General features: G+C 44.3%; 1 protein-coding gene across 1 annotated transcript in view; it reads left to right on the top strand.

Moving 5' to 3' along the window:
• LOC139662337 (alpha-1,6-mannosylglycoprotein 6-beta-N-acetylglucosaminyltransferase B-like) overlaps positions 1–16,346 on the top strand; it is a gene marked incomplete at its 5' end in the record, with an annotated part of 66,451 nt that overhangs the window by 31,595 nt on the left and 18,510 nt on the right. The window contains 1 exon segment of the mRNA XM_071540995.1: positions 9,580–9,711. Within this exon segment, the coding sequence (XP_071397096.1) occupies positions 9,580–9,711 (132 nt within the window).

The raw sequence follows: 16,346 nt of genomic DNA, 5'->3' as shown, positions 1-16,346 counted from the left end.
TGGCTATACAGTGCCACGCACAGTAAGGCATAGCAAGGCGGCGGCATTCAGCCACCGACACACTCCCACGCCCACGCACGCACAGCGCAAACGCATACATGCGCGATTGTAGATTCCATTGATTTTTTTTTTTTTCACATACTATACGAACGTGTGAAAATGTGAAATGTTGATTCGAAGGAACGCTGGAGGAAGGGAAGCCGCGTCTGGAATGTAAAGCGTGTTTTTCGGCCTTGTAGCTCACGGTGATGTTTGGCGCAGGATTTCTTCTCAGTTCCCCTTACGCCCTAGTCCACTCTTTCAATCAAGCGGGTGCCTCCCATCAGAGCTGTTTTCCTGTATGAGGCCCAAAACACTTCAGAGTGATTAATGACCGCAGTGGAAATATTGTCACGTCCTACAGATGTCCTTGCATTTCCAATTTTGTACTTTGTTTTTTGTTTTTTTTGTACTGTCCACCGTGGACATCGGCCTGTAGATAATGCTTCATGATCACTGGACCAAGCCAAACCGCTGATACGATGTGGCACAGTGTCAGCAGACACACGAGAATCAACCGGTTTTGCTGCACAGTGTACAGATTCTGAATGCTCTTTGAGTGGATATCAGTAAGGAAACACTAATAAGTAAGCTGCTCTCCTGCCCTGCCCCGCTCATGCATTCTCATTCTGTATGGCGGTTCATTGCCAAGGTGTGTGTGTGTGTGTGTGTGTGTGCACACTCCGAGGGCTCGTTGACTAGATGCCAGCCTGGAGACAAGAGAACCCTGGGTAATTGGGCTCCTGTGTTGGCCCTGCATGGCACTGGGATTGTGTCTGGGACTGCTGCCATCCTAAATGACCGTGTGTGTGTGTGTGTGTGTGTGTTGCCGTGTCTGAATTTGCATGAAGATGCTTGTCCGCATGCCAGCATACATGCAATGATTCATTATGTTGATGCATAGATATATACAGTATATACACCAACAATGTGTGCTGTTTTGTATCAAGCATTACACTGTCCGTTTTCATGGCCCAATATGATTACCTGAGCATCCAATCTAGTTAAACCCCATTTCATTTTGGGACATGCAAGGTTTCTACCAGCTTCTATGAAAGGGTTAAACTGAGCGGACAGTTGTAGCTCAGCTGGGCTTTGTAAAAAAAAAAAAACAAAAAAAAAAAAAAAAACATATCAGGTGACACTGGGAGTCAGATAAGGCCATTTCATCTCGGAGAAGTTCCGTAACGAAAGAGAGAGCGGAGGGAGACTCTGTGGAGAATAAACAAATCGAAGCGCGCCTCGCTCTCGCTCTCGCCCCGATACGTTACGGCTGAGCGGCTGCCAGAAAAGAGAGGGATGGGAGAAGAAGAGACAGAGGAACGAGCCGCCGATGGAAAACGAAGAAGCGGGGAGGCTGTTTGTATTCCGCCCCGCCGTTGTTTTCTCTGCCGTTAATAGACACTGTGCTCTCCCTGTTTTTCCTCTTTCTTTAGTTCTTTCTTCTCCCCCCCCCCGCCCCCTTCTTTCCCGTTTTCGCCTCCCTCCCAGCTTCTCTTTTTATCGCCGTCCCTGTCTATCTCTCCCTGAATGATTGTCAACATTAGCGAGATTGAACCGACGCTGTTAGCGTTACCGCAATTATCCGAGCCCTTTCTCGCCGGCCTCCGTCTTCCCCCAAGACACTGTGTTATGACAGAAAGACAGACAGGGGAGACTGATAGCCATCTGCAGGCAAACAAAAGGCCCGACCGCGCTCCAGCGCCGCGTAATGAAAACAGATTATACACATTATAATATTGCTGGCTTTCCTTCGATGAATAACCGTAGATGGTCTGGTATTCATCACGGAATACAGCTTTTTCCGCTTTCGATGGATAGCTGAGTGCGTATGTGTGTGTGTGTGTGTGTGTGTGGGTGTGTGTGATAGCAAGCGCTGATCAGGGTATAGATATGGAGAGAAATGGAATTAGGCTGCGTATGATTGATATGGCTAATAAATGACACTTGTCTGATTTCAGGGCTGACTCGGCCTTGTTCCAGAAAATAGCCTGCCCCCTGCCGTCATCTGATTATTTCTCAGCCTCAGGGTATTAATAATTGAACAATATGTATAACAACGCCACCCTCCCCAACACACACACACACACACACACACACACACACTAATTCTCACCCTAACTCCCTATCCCTAAAACAAAGATCCTACCTCCAGAAAGCTCAACAGATAGTTCTATCGTCCCAGAACCACTGATCAGTACAAACAGACAAAACACATAATCCCACATCATTTTCTTGCAGTAATGCAGTGGTTCCCAAACTTTTTCTGCAGGGCCCCCCTTTGGAAGATAAAAATATTTTCCGGCCCCCCCTACCTACATGTACCCACATAAACACACTCAGACATATCCTTTGCTTACAAACTCCTGTAGAATTTATATGAAACGTTGTCTGTAATCATAAAGTTAACAACTCTCAGGGAATAAACAAAAACTTGCATATATGTGCAAAAACACACAATTGTAAAATGTGCAAAAACAACATTTCCCATAACACTTCAAGTCCCACTATTTTTTCAGTGGCTGATGTGAGCTTGCTTTGTGCTGCAGATTTTCTCAAATCGAGGCTGCAGCTGTGAGACTGCCACTCTTAGCTCGTTTTCAATGTCCAACTTTGATCTGTATTTTGTCTTGATTGAGGCAACTGCAGAAAAACCTATCTCACACAGGTAAGATGTGGCAAAAGGAAGAAGTGCTGTCAGGGCCCTCTTGCCCAGCAGTGGGTAGTCCTTTTCCACTCCAATCCAAAATGCAGCCAATGTCTTTGAGTGAAACTGCAGCCTCATTGTTGAATCAGAGGTAACATCAATGAACTGTTCCTCTTCTGCAGTGCTGAAGTCAGCTGCTGGTGCTGAACTGAAGGGGTCACGGATCCAGTCATATTCAGTAGGATCCTGCACTGGGAAATACCTCAGGAACTGTTTTTGTAGGGCAGAGATGTGGCTTGTCATGCATGGGCTCAATGTGGTCTGCAGCTTGTTGTCCTCAATGAACGATTTCAGGCTCTCAAATGAGTCTATATTGCCCTCTTTCACTCGCTTCTCCCACATCTTCAGTTTTCTTATGAATGATGTGATTTTATCTGCCAGCTGTGGAAGGTGTGTTTTAGTGCCCTGCATCTGGAGATTTAGTTCATTGAGTTTCTGAAACATGTCACTGAGGTATGCAAGTTTCATGAGGAAGTCGTTATTGTGGAACTTGTGGGCAAGTTCATTACCTTCCTCCTCCAAGAAGATTCTGATTTCCTCGTGTAATTCAAACACCCTGGAAAAAACCTTCCCACGTGACAACCATCGGGACTCGCTGTGAAACAAAACAGCTGTATGGTGGCATCCCATTTCCTCACAGAGCGCCGCAAAAATCCGGGCTTTGAGGGGTCTTGTCTTGATGTAGTTCACCATGGCAATGATATCTGTCATTACGTCGTTCAGCTCGGGACTCAGCTGTTTAGACGCCAGCGCCTCTCGATGTATCATACAGTGTGTCCACTGCACATTGGGGGAGACGCGCCTGATGAGCGCTTGCAGCCCTCCTTGTTTCCCAGACATGGCCCGGGCCCCGTCAGTACAGATCCCCACACAGTCCTCCCATTTCAGATCAGCCTCTTTCAAGTAAGTGTCAATGATTTTAAACAATTCGTCTGCAGTGGCTCTGTTTGTTACACGTTTGCAGAAAAGCAAATCCTCCTTCACATCATCGGCATCAATTAATCTGACGTATGTTATCAATAAACAGTCCTTGTTACTGTCAGTCGCTTCATCCACCTGCAGCGCAAACCGGCGGTCTCTGATCTTATCGTTCAGCTGCTCCTCTATGTCTTTGGACATGTCATGAATGCGCCTCCCGATTTGTTTGACAGAGGAATGGCCTTTAGCTTGTTTGCCGTTGCTTCATCAACCATGGTAGAAACCATGTCTATAGCAGAAGGAAGAATTAATTCCTCGGCAATAGTGTGCGGCTTTTTACATTGAGCGACTCTGTACGCCACTTTATAGGAGGCCAGTTGGGCGTTTCCAGGGACAGATGCTGCTTTAGTGAAACGACTCTGTTGTTCACGACAGTTGAGGAGTTTTTTCCTGAAAAAATCAAGTGGCTTTTCTCTGAGTTCGGGATGTGTAGTCTCACAATGGCGCCTTAACTTGTTCGGCTTCATACTGTCAGAAGCTAATATTTTCAGACACACAACACACTGTGGCCTCTCTTCATTACCCACGGTTGTACTGGTGAAGCCGAGGGCCAGATATGCTTCGTCATATTTTCTAATCTTTGTTTTGTTTGTTGGTAATTCATCTGCTTTCCGTTTACCTGGCCGTCCTCCTGTCAAAAACTTCTCCATCCTTTGCTAGCTTGTACTGTACTACGCATCATTAGTTTACGTTTAGCCTCGCCAGGCAGGGTTGCCAGGTCCGCGGGTTTTAAGCGGAATTCGGTTACTTTTCAAATGTTGCTGCTGGATGATTTTGTTTTGTCCGCTGGTTGGGTGGACCTCTTTTGCATGCAAATTACATCTATAATATCTATAAATACACATCCATAATTGAAGTGAAATAATTTCTTTCTACTTAAATCTTACCAAACTCCAGTACATACTGTATGTGCACATACACAGACCTGGCCACCCTGTCACTGCGCGCCCCCCCTGGAATAACACCCCCCCAGTTTGGGAACCACTGCAGTAATGTAATGGTGTGTTGTCTAAGTATTCAGTGAATTGGCCTGGGTGACGTTAGGCCGCTGCGGTTTACCAAGTCCCACATTTCTAGTAATACACTATGAAAGTGATGACATCATTTTAAAAAATAGACATTCGGTTAAATGAGCTTGCTAATGCCGTTGACGGTTATTGCAAGTTTTAATTACTCACACAAACATTTACGTTTCATAATCTAACACTCGTGGTGAGCCAGTTTACTTTATTAGTTTAGGTTCATCCTTAAAAAGATGCCGGATGCCATTGAAACCGGCGCTGGATCTGACTGTATTGCGATTACATGTTATGCATCAAATACAACCTGACAGGTACCTTAACATTTTATGATATTTAGTATTGATAATATATAACACTAGGTGTAATCTCAGATATATGGTAAGAAAAAAACAAAAAAACTTGTTTCATTTCACTGAATTAAATTCAACTTCCTGAAATTTCAATTCTGTTTCCTGTAGGTTTTTTCAAATTCCAATTCTTCAGTTGAACTGGAATTGATGAGTTCATTCATGAGTTGACCCCAACCCTGACACACACACACAAACACACACACACACACACACACACACACACACACACACACACACACACACACACACACACACACACACACACACAGAGTAGAGTCTTCTCAGTTAATTGGAGCAGAGATGTGCTCTAGGTCATCATGGAGACTCCCCTGGGAGACAGACAGACAGAGAGACAGACAGAGAGAGAGAGAGAGAGAGAGACACAGACAGACAGAGAGATAGATAGAGAGAGAGAGACAGAGAGACAGACTGTAGCCCTACAGCAACAGTATTGCGAAGTTACATAATCTGTATCTTAAGATATAGTTCTCCTGGCGTTTCATCCGTCTTTTTTTCTGGATTTGTCTCTCTCTCGCTCTTTCTCGCTGTATCTCTCATGCACACACACACACACACACACACACAACCGTACACACACAGACAAATACATACACTCTTCTTCTCTCTTCTCTCAGGCTAAGGTCTTAGGATTGCTCTCTCTCTCTCTCTCTCTCTCTCTCTCTCTCTCTCTCTCTCTCTCTCTCTCTCTCTCTCTCTCTCTCTCTCTCTCTCTCTCTCTCTCTCTCACACTGCCTCACACTGGTTCCTATTGAGATACCACACTGTTTACCAGTTTGTTGTGTTTTTTATTGATTTACGGTAGAATTGCTTTAGGGACATGTTTGTCATTTTGAACAGTGCCACTGTTCTGGTAATACTTGACTGGTTATCACCGAGTGATATGATAGAGGAGAGCTTGAGGCCTGATTTTCCCATTACAGTTTTTTATTAATTGTTTACACACATTTTCTGAAATTATAGCTAATTCTCTCAAAAATGCAAACACACCACAAATATCTTGCACAAGGAAATATTCCAAATGATGCACACACACACACAATCATATGAGGATGTTTGTTCTCCTTCCTCTTCTTCCTCCTCATCTTCCTCTCACCCTCACCCTTCTTCTCCCTCTGCCTCTCTCTGCAATGTTGCCATCCTTTCATCTCCAAAACAGCTCACCTTTTGCTCTGATTTGGAACTGAACAATTTCGCAGCAAGTGTTGTACCTGTGAGTAATCAATATGGCCAATTTCACTTCAGCATTTTGAATGGAAGTGCTTTCCACCTGAATACAAGAGAGTTTGGTTAAGAAGAATGTGCCAAAAGTGCAGAACTGTGTGTCGTGTTTTGGAAAAAGTGTGATTTAGAATTGCAGGCTGAGTGAAAAGCAGACAACGTGCCTTTATTTTTGCAGAATTGGTTTAAGGGTTCGGTGCGTGAGTATCAGGTGTTTGTCATTATGTCTTTAAGTCCCAGTGTTGGTGTGTAAACAAAAAGAACTGTTTGCAGAACATTTTGCATAACCTTTCCATGGGGGCCACTTTACAAAAATGATTATAGATTCAGACGCAGTTTGTCTTTAAGAGGCTTTGAAGAGAGAGTGGTGCGGGGGGAATAAGGTGCCTCATGGTGACTGGTGCACTCAAAGCTTTGCCTAGATTTGGGTTAGAGAGTCTGTGTGTAGGACCAGGGTAGGGTCCCAGTTGTTCAATACAATCTGTTTTTTCTCACAAGCCTGAATAACACCGTGGAAAGCTCACTTTTCACTATCATCCCCTCACAGGCGCTAGATGCGGAATGGGCCTCTTTACCCACGAGAGCTCTCCATTATCTATAGGGATGGAGAGGGACGTGATATCGCTAATGGACAAAAGACTAATGAGGGGCAACACACTCCAGGCAAAGTGCGCACTTGAAAACCCATCATGGTATCCTGTGATGGGTTACGAGGCTTTAGAAACCGTAGGTGGTCAGTGCTGAAATCCTTTGATACAGCCAGCCTAATTTGTCGGCGTCAGGTGAAAATCCCATAACTAGAATTTCGGTGGTTTTCATGTTTTCACTTTGATTGAAGGATCACATGGTTCCTCTATGGTCTCTGTCTGTCTGTGGTCTTATGAAACCCTTTCAAAACCTCATTGGAGAAACTGAAAAATGCATAGTGGTCAAGCTGAAAACAAGGCGGTTTTTCTTTGTTCCTGAACAAGTGACACTCGACAACAGCAGTATACAGTATACATATTATATTGTTATATCATACTCCAATGAAAAGACTTATTTGTTGCTTTTCTTTTATGTGAGCGTGTTGTTACAAATAAGGTTTCCTCTGTAGAACATTTGAATACATGTACACTTTTCTAATTCTACAGAAATGCCTCTTTCTACTCTGATGAAAATGACTGAATACACACATGTGCACACACACACACACACACACACACACACACACACAGATACATTATAGCCAGCACACTCAGGCAACGTCTTTGATCTCATTTCCTTTTCACGTACCGCCCATCTCCAAACTTTTTCATCGTTTTCATCAGAGCCTTTTATCCCGGCACTTTGCACTGCTGTCTGATAGCGGTTTTGCGGCTGTCAGCCCGGCTCCTGTAAGTGCTGGCTCGCAAAGACTATCAAATGACCCCTTTTGGATAAGTACTTCAACCAAAAAGACTCCGATGTAAAACTAGCGCGGCGAGATGAAATTCACCGGGGGTCTGACTTGCATTACCGTCTCCATTAGCCTTTTGGCTTCGTCTGTCACGGGAGGGCCAAAGTAAAAGATGCCAGACCACTCACAGGTCACATATCCAATAGAGGTTGCTGTTGGCACGGCAACCGAGTGGTCCTCGGCCAATCAATGAGTCAAACAAGGGAGTGACACTGGACATAGTACTCAGCATTCTCAGCAGAACATCTCTGGCGTTCCTTGGGTTTGTACAATGTGGGTCCGAGTGAAAATGAACTTCAAAAGAGAGATTCTCCTGGCCATGGAGGTCTAGTTGTGTGTGTGTGTGTGTGTGTGTGTGTGTGTGTGTTTATGGATAGATAGATGTGTATAGATATATATACAGACAGACATTTGGATCCCACAAGATATTAAAAACTAAAAAAATGCGTACAAACACAGAGTCAAGCACCTGACACACACACACACACACACGACCTCATCACAAGTTTCACTGTATCTCTTCTTTCTTTCCGTCTCCCTCCCTCCCTCCATTGACCATCTGTTGTTGCTGATGTCGTTGCCGTTAAAAGACACAATTCAGCCAGGTCATTACAAATTCAGCTCTTTTCATCCTGTTTGTTTGAATTTTGTCTTATGATGCCGAGGGCCTCCCTGGCGCTCCCTGGCTTGTACTTTTGATTGAACTTACCCATGTGATACTGTGTGATCAGAAAACAAGCTGGTTTTTTTTTATTCATCTTTCAATCACGGCCCTATTTCAGTTCTCAGGGGGAATTAGATCCGCAACTTTGATATGATAAGCTGCGCGTCCCTGAACAAGGGGAAGTCTTGACAGTTCGGGGCATTTGTTTGTTTGACATCAACGTGTGTGCTTGCCTGTGTCATTGCAGGGACCCGACATCGCCAGGGCAGCCTGGTGGTCTGTAGTGGTTTAGCACACAATGCAGAGGGTACCTTCTAATGTAACAGCATGTTAGTTCAAATTCCAGTTCATGCTGTGCAATCACACATTCTGGGTCCAGCTCCAACCCGTTATGAATAAATATCTGATTATTTGGTGTTTGCAGGAGTGCTCAGAGGAGGTCCAGGTTATTAAGCATAAAATAGCCTGTGGTCTATTTTCCGCAAACAAAAAAAGGCATAATTCTGCAAAAATATAATGATAGTTATCAGTAGCCTAAGCCTTTTAAACAGCAATGTGATGCTTCATACCATGAGTTTTGGTATAAAGCGTCACAGAGCGTCGGGTTGGTAAACATGAGCGTTCTGTGTGCAGTTTATTGACATCACCTTACAGGATTTCTGCATATTAAAGCCCTTACATTTCAAACAGTTACCTCTCGCTGCCATTTTGGGCTGCAAACATGTGAAATTGCCTCGAGCAGCTTCAAGGCACTTTGGATAAAAAAGTCCACTAAATGGCATATGTTGTCTCATTAAGAAAACGATGTGCCAGTAACCAACTTCTGGGTCTGGCTGAACCAATTAGTCCACATACTATGTAGACAGGTTTGAATGGGTCTGAATCCCAGCTCAAGCCATGCTGACCCATTTGTCTTTGTCCCTTTTCCATTCTGTCTTGCTACACCTAAAAAGAAAGAAACCTTTTAATTAACAATGAATGCTGAGACGTCTCGGTGGCTCGACCCGCTAAGGTGAATTCCACGTTCTCCCGATGTGATGGGAGTGAATCCATCGCACATCGCTGTTTCTCTGTCCTGTGTCTCTCCATAATGTGCTGGTATAAACTGTGTGTTTATCTGTGTGTGTGTGTGTGTGTTGCAGGTTCCTCGGCGTGCCCCCGGGAAGAGGCAGTTGCCCGCTGACCGGCCCGCTGCCCTTTGACCTCATCTACACCGACTACCACGGCCTGCAGCAGATGAAGCAACACATGGGGCTGTCACTCAAGAAACACAAGTTAGTGGATGGACACTGTGTGTGTGTGTGTGTGTGTGTGTGTGTGTATGTGTGTGCGTGCTACGCTTGTGCACAAGTGCCTGCATTTCTACACTGCTGCTGCTTTACCTGTACATATGGTCATTAATGTGTATGTGGGTGTGTGTGTGAAGTCGATGCACATGTTGACATGTGCGTGTGCCAGTAATTTTCCAGGCAAGTAGGCAGGTTGGTTTATGGTCTGTGTTTATGGATTCATTATGGCGGGTAATAAGGTGTACATGTCTCTGACCAGATGTCTGATTGTAACTCATTCAGCTTGTTAAATTCACACTCTGGCCGTGAACACACACACACACGCACGGTCTCCCTTATCCAAGCTGGCACCCAGCTAACAAGCCTTCCAAATGCACTGTCTGCGACTGACTTCACATGTCGTGATGTGACGGGAAACAGCTTCACGGCACACTACACAAACATTCACACACACACACACACGCACCCACACATGCACACACACACACACACGCATGCACAGACTCGCACTGAACCACCTGTCATGCACCATTAGTCTGCACAGCAAGAACAATCTCGCACTACATCACATGTAGTGCGAGATTGGAGGCATACGTGGTATTGACAGCTCAACACGCATAGTCGCCCACGAACACACACACACACCAATACACCAGTGAACCAAACCCCAATCAAACTGTGTCAGCAGCTTATTATTGCTGCTGTTTGCATTCAGAGGCTTACTGTCAATAGGAGGGAGGTGGTTAAACACAGAAAAAAAGAAAGGCGAGACAGAAAGAGCACTAGAGAGGCATAAACAGGAAAGACATCTGCCTCGTGAGAGAGAAGAAAGACGAGCGAGACGGTTAAAGAGAAACAGGCTGATCGTTTTTTTTGTTTCGGAAGACTTTTTTATCGCGCAATTATGAAAGTGTGCTTACAGCTCACTAATGGCTTTTGGCATCGCTACAAAGGCGGAACAACTCGGAAACTAGGCCACGACAGTCATGAGACCGCGGCAACAAAACAAAGTTAAGTGAAGTAATGCCCAAAACAATAAATTAAAGTGCCGCCATACATCCAGAAAAATCAGCTCAACAGCCCCGCAGGGCGCAGCGTTACGATCCCGTCTCCGCTCAGGCTGCCTAAGTTGCCTCGCGAACACGGAAGATTGAAAGTTCAGCTTGAGCCTCGACCCTCGCCAGCCCCTTAAAAGCAGCTTGCAGCCACCCCCCTCCGTCCAGTTGTCATTCTTCCTGGTCCAATAAATTGGCATCTTTGTCTGCCCCCTGTATGCGATGACAGCAATTGACATTTCGCCTCCCCATTTTTGCTCCCGGTGTGCAGAAAACCAGCAATGAGAGAAGAAAAAGAGAGGAGGGTAATGTGAGTGAAAGTGGAGGGGAGAGGGGAGAAAGAGATACAATAATGAAAGAGAAAGGTGTGTGCGAGATGGGGGGGGGGGGGGAGAGGGAGTGAGAGAGACCGCAAAACAGAGGAGTGGAAGGTATCTGGAGTCAACCTGACACCACATATAAAGGGGCCATGAGTATGACGCTCCATGTATTTTTAAAATCCAATTATGAGTGAGAGAAATGCATTACGGGTGGGCTGGGAAGCAATTTTCCCAGCACACACCCTGCTTGGCTCTCTCTCTCTCTCTCTCCCTTCTGTCTTTCTCGGTTTCTGTCTATTGATAGATACGCATACACACACACACACAATCCCGCTTTTTCCCCAGACAGGATGCCAGTCAACCGACAGTCTGCTCTTAATTGCATGCCGAGGTCAGCAGTCCTCGGCTCCGTCATTACCGCGGAGTCTTGATTTCTGGTTTCCCGAACCGGATGCGACTTTTAGTGTTGGTAAGAGACGGCCTTAGATGGACGGAGGCTTGTGGCGAAAGCGTTCTTCGAATGTCTCGGCGCTACCGGTGAAAACAGGAATCTATAATCCTCACTTTTGTCAAGAGGACGCACTTCGACGGTTCAAATACATGAACGATAACGCCCAGGATGTTCAATTCTTTATGAGAACTCGAGAGCTCAGGTGCAGATCTGTTAACACACTGCAGGCTATCAGGGATTCACTAAAATTTACAACCCGGTATATGATACGCAGCATACGCCATTGATTTGTATCGATCTACCGTACAGCGAGCAAACTACAGTTCTTTTTATCTTTTCCCCTTACTAATATTTCCCTCCCAACAACAAGACGTTCTCACCTAACCGCTTCATCCATTTATCTTAGCCCAACAATTCCACAGCCCCCTAGAGGTTTAGGGTGGGTCAATGACATCCTCGTTCACCTCCCTCCCTCCCTCTCTTTCTCTCCCCCCCTCTCTCTCTCTGTCTCTCCCTCTCTCTCTCCCTTGCCCCATCAGGACAGAGCGGGCTAGTTGAGCCCTATGAGCTGAAAGGCATCATTAATCAAGTGCTCTGAGCTCTGGGACCCTTCAGCTCGCTTTAATTACTTTTGTTTTATGTTCCCACCGACATCCACATTCATTTATTATGCCTGGACAACACCACGCTGTCCTGTCCGGTGTGTGGGTGTGTGCGCGTGCGCATGTGTGTGCGCATGCCGCTTGTGTGTGTAAAGATGCTGAAAGCCGATAGGAGATAGTCTTAAATCACACCCACCCATCTGATAATAGGACTCGCATATTGATTCCCTGTGCTTTGGGGGAGATATCCAGGGGAAGGCCTGCAGAAAGAAACAGCACCTCACTAAGACACAGGACTAGCCAGAGGGCCTGTACTTCACTGGGGCCTGTAGACGCCTGTAGTCAACATTGGCTTGTAGGCACGAACAGCTTAGGTTCAAAGAAAGCTAACACAAGAGCAGGTTTCATGGATATGTTTGTAGTTGAATTGGTTATAGTTAATTAATCATCTTAACAAATGTTTACAATTGAATAGGGATGGGACGATATGCTTATCTCATGATACGATTTGATACGCGATATGGGAAATCAAAGTTCAGTGACAAAGTCTGACTGTGCAGATTTATGTTTATTTCTGAGCCACAAATCTTTCTAGCGATGCCATTGGCTTGCTAGAATGTAAAGAACAATTTAAAAATGTCATTACAAAGTGTAAATAATATTATTTGGATGGAGAGCTTGTGAAATTGTGATGAACAAGCCATCTCAATTGTGATTACTATAGCAGAATAAAATGGAGCTAATATCGCGATTCATTTTTCTGCCCCACGATACATATTGTCACATTTTCATATCATGATATATTGAATTTTGATATATCGTCCCATCCCTACAATTGAATAATCATCAAGCTTAAACTCATCTTAAACTGTGAGATTCTGGTCCTCAACAACAGTTACAGATTTAGCTGTCATAGAGGTCCCATTTCTCACTTCATGCAACAATGAATTGTTGTTGCACTGTTGCTTCAACTCCATGAGGAATTGTTTCAAAAATCCCTATGCTGGTTCTATTTTCAGCTGGTAGAAGGTACAAGTAATGATCTGACGATGAGTTGGCAGAGTGACAGTGAAGTTCTGTGTTACAAATCATCACTGTCAGATGAAAACACATCTCCAAAATGTCAACTTTTCAGGAACTAAGAAAAACAGCCTTGTTTTTAGCCTGATGACAATGCCTTTGTCAATGCCGTTATCCAATGGGCTTTAAAGGGTTCACAAGCCCAAGATGAATTCTCTCAGCTCATAGAGGAGCATGTAATCCTTCAGTTGAAATGAAAACATGGAAATTGGCAAAATTGGAGTTACAAGGTTTTCACATGACAGTAGTGAAATGCTCATGTAGTTCTACTTTTACAAAATCTGAAAAAGACTAATGAGTATGGAGTAATGAGTAAGCTGCAGCATCTGCTGCAGTACTAATGGAAGATAAATGATGGATAGATGAGGGAGTACTTCTATGATGGCAACCATTAAACACATCCATGCACTTTTAAAGAAGGCTGTATATAGAGATGTAGTATACTGCAAACTACAGGCAGAAAAAGTAAAGACTGACAGTAGCGCAAGTACAGCATCTTGCTTACTTCTTTCTTACTACTGTATTTCTTTATGTGCCAATAGCTCTTTCCTTTGAACAATGCTCTATAAATAAAAAAAATATTACTTTGGCCTTCTCTTTAGGATATAGACTTCCAACATGACATTTACATGTTGCACCTCAGTCTTCTTCTCCTGAATGTTTATGTTCCTTTCTTTCCTGCACCATCCTCTCTATGGTGGTGATAACAGGGCCAGACTAAGGAGGTTATGTCTAACAAGACTGCATCATCTCTAGGTCTAGATAACACAAATTGTATTATAACACTTGTGTGTAACACTTAAGCTGTGTAACACTATTATTACCATGTGTGCTGAAGCGCAAGACGAGGTGTTATCACTAATTATACACACAGATGTTTGAACATACTGCATTTCTGAATGCACTGTCAATGGTGAGGTGCTGTATAGCCGCGGTTGTCATATTTTTTGGTGCCATGACACAAATTATTAATTGCTCCCTACTATTGCACACCAAATTATTCATTGCTTGGAAATGTCAAGTGAAAAGCCCAGAGTGATCATACAAGAATGTCAGAAAATACAAAGAGCAGCTAATGGTTTCAGCTCAGAGGAAGGAAGATCATCAGCACCCTAAATTGAATGTTAATATTGTTAACAGCATTGTATCGGATCATTAATGTAGTCTTCTTGTTCAACAGTGTATTAACATTTAAGCAAAATCTCAAGGCACCTGATTATATCTGTGACACACCAGTGTATCCTGACACACAAGTTGAAAACTCTTGTATAGCCTGCAGTTCTTCTATTTGGCAGCAGATTCCAAAAACCAAATTCTTTAGAAAACATGTAATTTTCCCATTATTTCAGTGTACTATCAGCACCAAATGAGTCAAGTTTGAGGGACTGCAGTGATCAAATGTAGGTAAAGACCTTGTTGCATGCATCCAGATTTTACATGGAGCAAAGAGTCATGATGACACACAGATCGCTGTGGAATTGATTCCGCCATAGATGTGCATGTTGCTGAGGGATGAATGGTCGTACGCATTTCTAAACTGCTTCTTGGGCCAGGTAAAGCATAATACAGCATACTGCAACAATAGCAGAATTTAAATGTCTTCCATTGTCCGGTGGATCCCAGGTTCTTCTCACTCCCCGTAGTTAAAGTAAAAGAGTGTGGGTGACAACACACCACCCTGCCATATTCCCCCCAAGGACTGTTGAGCCCTGCTGAGCAGCCGTTTAACCCAGATTAGCCCCGTACTCTGATCTCCCGATAGATATTCAGCTCAGCTACTCCTCCGTTTATCCCCTCTTCTTCCACTCTTCTCCCCCCCTTTGGGAACTCTTATCTGTAGGCAGAAAAATTTCTACCATTTCAGAGCTGGCGATACATGATAGCGTGGGTTGGAGAGAGGGAGGAGGGGAAAGAGGTCGGGGTATGAGGGACAAGTGAAACTAACAATTCTCATTAATAATTCATTGGTAGCTTCCCGTGACCCATAACACATACGCGCACACGCACACACACACACACACTGTTTCCCCCAGAATCTCATCCTCAATGTCCCAAATCGAGGCTGCACAGATAAGCGCACGTTTTTAAGACTCTCCCTTTTAGATAAGCCTGTTTTTAGAGGCTTCCTTGCGAGATATATCACTGTCGATTTATTGGTTGGCCTCTTGCACGCTGCAGTCTTTGACGTAAATATCTGAGAAGTGTCAAACAAGATTGGGGTGTCACCTTGTCTCGAGTAGGACTGTCGTGCCTTCAATGGAATATATATTCATGTTTTGATCATAAAAGCTCCTGAAAACATAGTAAACAAAGACCCAGGGACCCTGTCTTCAAGTACGGCAGATACCTCCATGCAATGATAAATGATGTTCTAAGGTGTCAGATTTTGAGCGTCAGAAGGTTAGAGAGGAGTCAGTCAGAGAGCCAGTGATTTTGATTATGTTCTATTTGCACTATGACCGTAAGTTGCACTCTTTTCACCACCGCAGTCAAGTCAGATTTTGTGAGGGAGTGTTAAAGGAAAACCCCACCCTAAAACACTTACACACTGTTCAAAAAAAAAAAAAACAGCTGTTGGCAATGTACTTGGCATCTCTGGGCTATTTTGTTGTTTTGTGGTGTATCTTTCTTATTCCAGACGATAAGTGCAGAAACGCAGACAACATGCTGTCCCCTCAAGATATTTCCAGCGTAGCTACAATGGAGTTTGATAGCAGACAATTTTTGGGCTATCCAAAGCATCAACAGTAAATATCAGGTTTTGGTGTCAGTCCCTCAGAATCAAAGAGCAAGGGCTTCTTTCTCGACTCACCGTTTTGCACCGGCGTTCAACAGTCATACAGGGAGAAATCAACTGTAGAAGAGGCAGAGAGACCAATTTCTCCACTCACAGTAGCCTCAGTAGACCAGAATGCAATGCAGGCACAAGATGTGTTTTGAGTAAGGGGCCCGGCTGCAATCATGGACATGCCTCAATGTTCAATCACTATCACATAGCTCTCCCCACCTACACATATAACCCACAGCTGAATGATCACAATTTCAAGCTATTTATATGTCCATACATCCACCTCTGATTGAAAGCAACAAGTTCATGCCCTTTCTCTGGGGG

The sequence above is a fragment of the Centroberyx affinis genome, unplaced genomic scaffold, assembly GCF_046629955.1.
Source record: "Centroberyx affinis isolate AG114_WGS23_722 - 3 ecotype Tasmania unplaced genomic scaffold, CSIRO-AGI_Caff_v1 ptg003763l_1, whole genome shotgun sequence".
NCBI lineage: Eukaryota > Metazoa > Chordata > Actinopteri > Beryciformes > Berycidae > Centroberyx > Centroberyx affinis.
The sequence above is the reverse complement of the archived record's forward strand: the minus strand, read 5'-3'. Positions and strand labels throughout refer to the sequence as shown.